General features: G+C 58.7%; 1 protein-coding gene across 8 annotated transcripts in view; it reads left to right on the plus strand.

Moving 5' to 3' along the window:
- Positions 1-2693, plus strand: part of SLC12A7 (solute carrier family 12 member 7) — an 80326-nt gene extending 77633 nt beyond the window's left edge. For all 8 annotated transcript variants that reach the window (XM_074329130.1, XM_074329131.1, XM_074329132.1 and 5 more), the window contains exons 23-24: positions 57-190; positions 1130-2693. In XM_074329130.1, the coding sequence (XP_074185231.1) occupies positions 57-190; positions 1130-1221 (226 nt within the window). In that variant the 3' untranslated portion in view covers positions 1222-2693. The remainder of the gene's footprint in view (positions 1-56; positions 191-1129) is intronic.
- Positions 2694-6000: the final 3307 nt, after the last annotated feature.

Genomic DNA, 6000 nt, shown 5'->3' on the forward strand with positions numbered 1-6000 from the left:
CCCAGCTGGTGCCCAGCCTCACAGTCGGGGTGCAGAGTGACCGTCTTTCCCCACAGGAACCAGTCGAATGTCAGGAGAATGCACACGGCCGTGAAGCTGAACGGGGTCGTCCTGAGCAAGTCCCAGGACGCCCAGCTGGTGCTGCTCAACATGCCCGGCCCCCCCAGAAACCGCCAAGGAGACGAGAACTGTATCCTTTTCTGGGCGCTGCCCTGGGGGGCAGGTGACGTGGGCGTTGGGCTCTGAGCAGCCACCTGGCTGACTCCTGTCCTCGCATTTTGCTGCGGCCTCATGGGGCACGTGTGCGTGACTGTCTCTGGGACCAGCTGAGCTTGGGGCGACCGGGTCCACGGGGCGTCTGCTGAAGGTCCGCTCGGAGCCTTCTCAGCACCTCTCCTCCAGGCCCCTTAATCACCTTTCTGTTCATCAAGCCCGTGTCCCCACAGGGGCCCAAGGCCCCTCCTGGTGGGTGAGGGTGTCCAGCATGGAGTGGGAAGCTGTGACCTCAGGTCACACATACTAGGCATGACCTCAGAGTTCACAGGTCAGCCCTGTCCCCAACTGGGCTCCCAGCCCCCAAATGTGCATCAGCCACCCCGTGCTGCATGGGGCGGGTCCCCACACAGGCTCCTGGCTGCCTAGTGACATGTAGCTAGGGGGCCATGCTCCAGGGTTCAGCCCCGCCCTCCCCTGGGGGATCAAGGGGCAGGTAGAGACATCAACAGCCAGGTTGTCAGGTTTAAGCCTCAAACAGCCGACAGCCTTAGGGACTTACGCTTTGATGACCAGGACCTGCAGGCCTGTCTGGGTGTCGGGCTGTGGACACGTCCGCCAGGCACATCGCTCCCCTGTGTCTGTACCCAGAGCCCAACGTGGGCTGGGGTCCCCTCTAGGTTCCTGGTCAGGTGGGGGGGCCTTGGGTGGGGCGGGGTCGGTGCTGCAGGCTGCTCGCTGGGGCCCCCTGCCCTGGCCCCCCCACCCTGGGGCCTGGCTCTCCCTGACTCGGTCCTCATCCTCTTCCTCAAACCGAGTCTGAACGACACGGGACCCTGAGGAAGTCAGTCGCTCTCTTCAAGCTTTGGGCTACATGTCCGGCGGGTTGGCTGTGGCCTTAACTCACCTGCCCCAGACATGGAGTTCCTCGAGGTCCTGACTGAGGGGCTCAACAGGGTGCTTCTGGTCAGGGGCAGCGGCCGGGAGGTCATCACCATCTACTCCTAGCGCACGGCCGCCCCGGCAGCGCGCTGGGCGGGCCTGGGGGCCGTGCCACGCACACACTGCCCCTGGCCTGACCTGCTGGCGTGGTTTGCTACAGAAGTTTCTAGAATACCACCGGGCTCTCCAGTCCAGGCTGAGAGCCAGTGCATGACTGAAAAGGTTTCCTCAAGTCTGAGGGGAGATGGGATGCCCTGGGTGTTCCGTGTGCTCCTGAGGGGACGCGGGGGACCGGGACACAGCTGTCCGTCTCGTGACGGCCATGCACTCAGCCTCGGGATTGTAGAATTAAGTCTCCTTGGCTGCACCTACCCAGTCTGTTGTGGCAGTCACATGTCCGTTCTGACCCTTGGGCCATTAGGGTCCGTTTATGAAGGTGAAAGGTCAGCCCCCAGTGAGGGCTCAGTAACGGTTCCTTGGTCAGCCCCCAGCTGTCTGTTCCTTTGAATATCGTGTGTGTGTGTGTTTCCCTAAATTAAGGCAGAAAACCGAGCTCTGCCCACACCCTCGTCCCCACGCTCAGCCGGTGGCCTTGATCAGGTGCCCACCTGGTTGGGGACATCTGGGAAGGGAACCCAGTTGATCGGGAGCACGGGGTGGGTTACCCAGCTGGGTTTGTGCTCCAGATGGGAGCCTGCGAGCGGCTGTGTCCTTTCCTGAGCCCCGGCAGGCCCATCCCAGCGGTGTGGTGTTGGGGGGTGTGGAGCAAGCTCTCTCCCCACCTCCAGAACCGCACGCACACCGCGCCATTCCATGTAACTCGCACTCGATCCTTTGGCCTCCGTGTCCCCACTTCATGTCCCGGGGGACTGGGGGGGGCAGGGGCGCACAGGGCACTGAGCTATCTGCCTGAAGCTTGTGTCTGTCCCACTGCAGGTAAGGGACGGTGACAGCCTTTTAGGGCAGGCTTTGCACTTGACCTTGTGGTCTTTCTGCTGGTGATTTTGGTCACATGCACTGTTGATGCTGCAGTAACGGTGCCCCACTTTCTGTTGGGCTTATTTACTTGTCTAAACACCTAGGCATGTCAGTGCTAATAAAGTCCACAAAGATTGTGTCTGTGCAAGAGGCCCAAACAGCCTTGCCCTTGGCCTTCTCTGGCTTCCATGGGCATTTCAGGAATTGGCTCGGGCCGCGGATTTCATGTTGGGCAAAGGTTAAGTGTGTGCTTCCAAACGTTTCTGAGGAGCCATTGTGCAGCCTGGAGGGCCAGCCTCGCGGTCTGAGTGACCACTGGCCAGAGCGTGTGCCAAACAGCCGCAGCTGGGCTAGGGGTGGGGGCCGGCACGTCCTCCTGGCCTGGTTCAGCACGGAGTGGCCTGTGCCTGCCCACCGTGTCTGTGGTCTCAGCACCACGCAGCCTTTCCACACTGACCTTTGTGTAACTAACTGCAGCCAGTTAAGGTGGATTTCATGTTTTCCTTTTACAGGTTCTTTGTATGATTTTTGTTAGTAGAATAAAATGCTTTAAAATCTGAGTATGTTGAAGGATCTCATGGGTCTTATTCAGAGTAAAAATTAGACAATTGCAGAAAATGCCCCTATGCCTTTGTTCTCTTGGAGGAGTTTGCTGAAACGACCCTATAAATGGAATCAGCAAAGAAAATCTGTGATTAGAGGGGACCCCTTTAATTATTGCAATACACAGGCTCACACTGAGAGCACCTCCAAGGGGACCACACCCCCAGGTGTGGGTGAACCAAGGAAAGGGAGGAGGGCAAGTGCTCAGAATGTGGCGAAATCAGAACCCTCTGGTGGTGCCGGTGGGAATGTGAGGTGTGGCTGCTGTGGAAATAGTTGCAGCTCCCGACGTGCTCAGTTGCCGTGTGACCCAGCAGTTCTGTTGCTGGGTGGACGCCCAGAGAAATGCTCAGCCGCATAAACTTGCACACGCATGTTCATAGCAGCCAAAATGTGGGGACAGCCCAGACACCCAGCAGTTGATAAACAGCTGAACAAAACACGGTAAACACTCGCTGGGATACAATTCAGTCATTCTGACAGTCACAGGCCACATGTTACCCACTTACGAAGTGTGCGAAATAGGCGAGTTAAGAGGCAAAGGCAGTTGCTGGGCTGTGAGCACAGGGCACCTTTTGGGTGTGAAGATGTCCTATAATGGTGGTGGAGTTTGCAGCCTATGAGTGTGACAACAGAGGCCGCTGCACGCACGCAGGTGTGTGAAGCTGTTCGCTAGCGTGTCTCCTTGGGCCCTGGGCAAGGTAGACATAGTCACTGCTGGAGCGTGACCCAGAGAGCACAGCGTCCTTCAGTCCCCACTGGGTAAGTGTGGGCTGTGCCCGGGGCACTCACACCCATGACCTAGAGCACAGGGGCCTGCCCTTGGGGGTCACGGGAGTGGAAATAACCAGGCCCCACAAAGGGCTGGCAGATAATCGAGGGAGGACTTGGTGGGTCCCAGGTCCTCACTCGGCCATGTGCCCATGGGCACCTACGCGTCAGGTCCTGTGGCCCAGCCATTTGGGCATGTGGTCAGCACAGCTTAGAGCCCGTAGGCTTTGGGCAGCGTGGCACCTTCTTGCAGGTCAGTGCTGAGGAAAAATCACAACGCACTGTTTCCCAAACTGATAAAACCACAGACCGCCCTCGCCCCACTGACCTCTCCGCCTTTGAGGCCTCCTGCTGCAGAGAACACACTGGAACATTTTGGGTGGAGAGGGGCCTGGCATCCAGGCAGAAGCCCAGAAGGGGGGGTGGCGATCGCACCCCTGACCTCGTGGACAAGGCCCCCTGTGCAGCATGAGCAGTGACCTTTGGGGAGGCAGCATCAACCATGTGAGTGGGAGGAAGCCCTGACCAGATGTTGGGCTGGGAGGAGAGTGAGGGTCAGTCGGAGTGGAGAGACCCTCCTGGCAGAGGCACCCACCACAAAGGCCCTGAGCCGGGCAACCTGAGGGCAGAGGGGTGCCGGGTGGAGGCAGGGCCGCATGGGTCCTGGGGCTGCAGGAGCCCTGCCTCTGGTTTGACGGAGGAGGCTGGTCTGCTGTAGAGCTTGCTGGACAAAGTGAGGTCAGCAGGGCGGAGGAGGCAGGGTGGGGGCTGGAGAGCTGCCAGGTGTGCTACTATGTGTCACGAGGTCACCAGCAGCAACAGCCTCTGGTCTGTTTGCCGGCGTCCCACTGCACTTAGGAATTGTTCTTAAAACCGGGGTCTGAGGTCAGAGGCTGCAGTTCAGGCCCCGCCAAACTTCCATGCCCGCTGGTCAGCGGAGCGCCTACCTGAGGGCAGACAGGTGTGCTGGGACTAACTAAACAAGGTCCCCGAATGTGGGACTGGGTGCAAGAGCTCTGCACACTGAGAAACGGACACGGCTCGGGATGACACGCATTTCTGTACAACCCTGAGCAGGGTGTGATGCCTGTGCAGGATTCATGCGTGTGCATGGAGTGTGGACATGTTCCCACGAGAGGGCGCTCTGCCCCTGGGCCAAGCATGCACGAGCTGAGCTGAAATACCTGGAAACCAGGTGAGTTCTCTGGCCGAGAGACCCCGAGGACGCCCCAGTTTGCCCTGCATGTGGCTTCCGCTCACAGGGAGACACCTGTTCCTCAGAAATCCCGAGGGGGATCACATGGCCGTGAACGGGGTGTGAGGGCTACAGGGAGGAAGAGGAGACAGCAGCGAATGGTGCAGCGGCTTCTCCAGTCTCATTAGAGAGCCCAGTGTCTCCATGTAAACCTTGGTCTGTGCAGCCCCAGACAGTGGCTCCAAGTGTCCCCTTATCATGAACCCGATTTGGGGCTTAGGTTTTGGGCTTTTTGGTTTTCCTTTTAGTGCAGTAAAGTGGGGGGAAAGTTGCCCATAAACCTGGAGGTGTGTGTCCGGAACGTATGTTAATTGTCCTTCTACAAACATTTCTATAAATGGAGACAGACACCCTTTCCATGCAGCCACAGGCTGGTGCAGGTGGCCTGACCATATCTACTTAAAAAGCTCATTTTAAAACAGGGTGTGACATGTTACAAAGTGCACATATTTCTATTATGCCTGGGGGAAAAGAACCTCAATTACAAACTGACCACCAGTTTGCTCGATTCTTAAAAGCAGTTCCATGAATGTCAATACAAAGGGGCCGCCCAGTGGCTCAGGCGGTTGGAGCGCCGGCTCCTAACGCCCAAGGTCACCGGTTCAATTCCCACATGGGCCAGTGAGCTGCGCCCTCTACAGCTAAGATTGTGAACAGCAGCTCTCCCTGGAACTGGGCTGCCGTGAACAGCCGGGGGTTGGTGTGAGCTGCCGTGTGTTGCTGCGGGCTGCCGTGTGCCGCCGTGAGTGGCCGGCAGCCAGCGTGAGTGGCCGGCAGTGAGCTGCTGTGGACTACCGTGTGCCATCAGGAGTGGCCGGTGGCCAGCGTGAGCGGCCGGCAGCTGGCAAGAGCTGCCATGAGTTGCTGTGAGTGGCCAACCGAGACTGGCACCCGACTGCCTCAGCTGGGGGGAGCACAGGGCTCATAACACCAGCACGGGCCAGGGAGCTGTGTCCTACACAACTAGACTGAGAAACAACGGCTTGAACTGGAGGTGGAGGGAGACGGAAGAAGGGGAGGGGGGAAACCACCTGCACTAACTCTCAAGTTGCCAGAAAATCCAGTTGTCCATCTCAGAGGGAGGAAGGAGCAGCAGTGGCCTGCCTCAGAGGGACGCTGCTGGCCGGGATTCCACAGCCCTGAGACGGGCCCTGCTCCACATCCCTGGGACTTCCTGCTGGTCTGTAATCCTTTTCCTCCCTCCCAGAGGGATCACCTGTGCCAACAGGTGGGCACGG

The sequence above is a fragment of the Rhinolophus sinicus genome, linkage group LG03 (assembly GCF_036562045.2).
Source record: "Rhinolophus sinicus isolate RSC01 linkage group LG03, ASM3656204v1, whole genome shotgun sequence".
Lineage (NCBI taxonomy): Eukaryota > Metazoa > Chordata > Mammalia > Chiroptera > Rhinolophidae > Rhinolophus > Rhinolophus sinicus.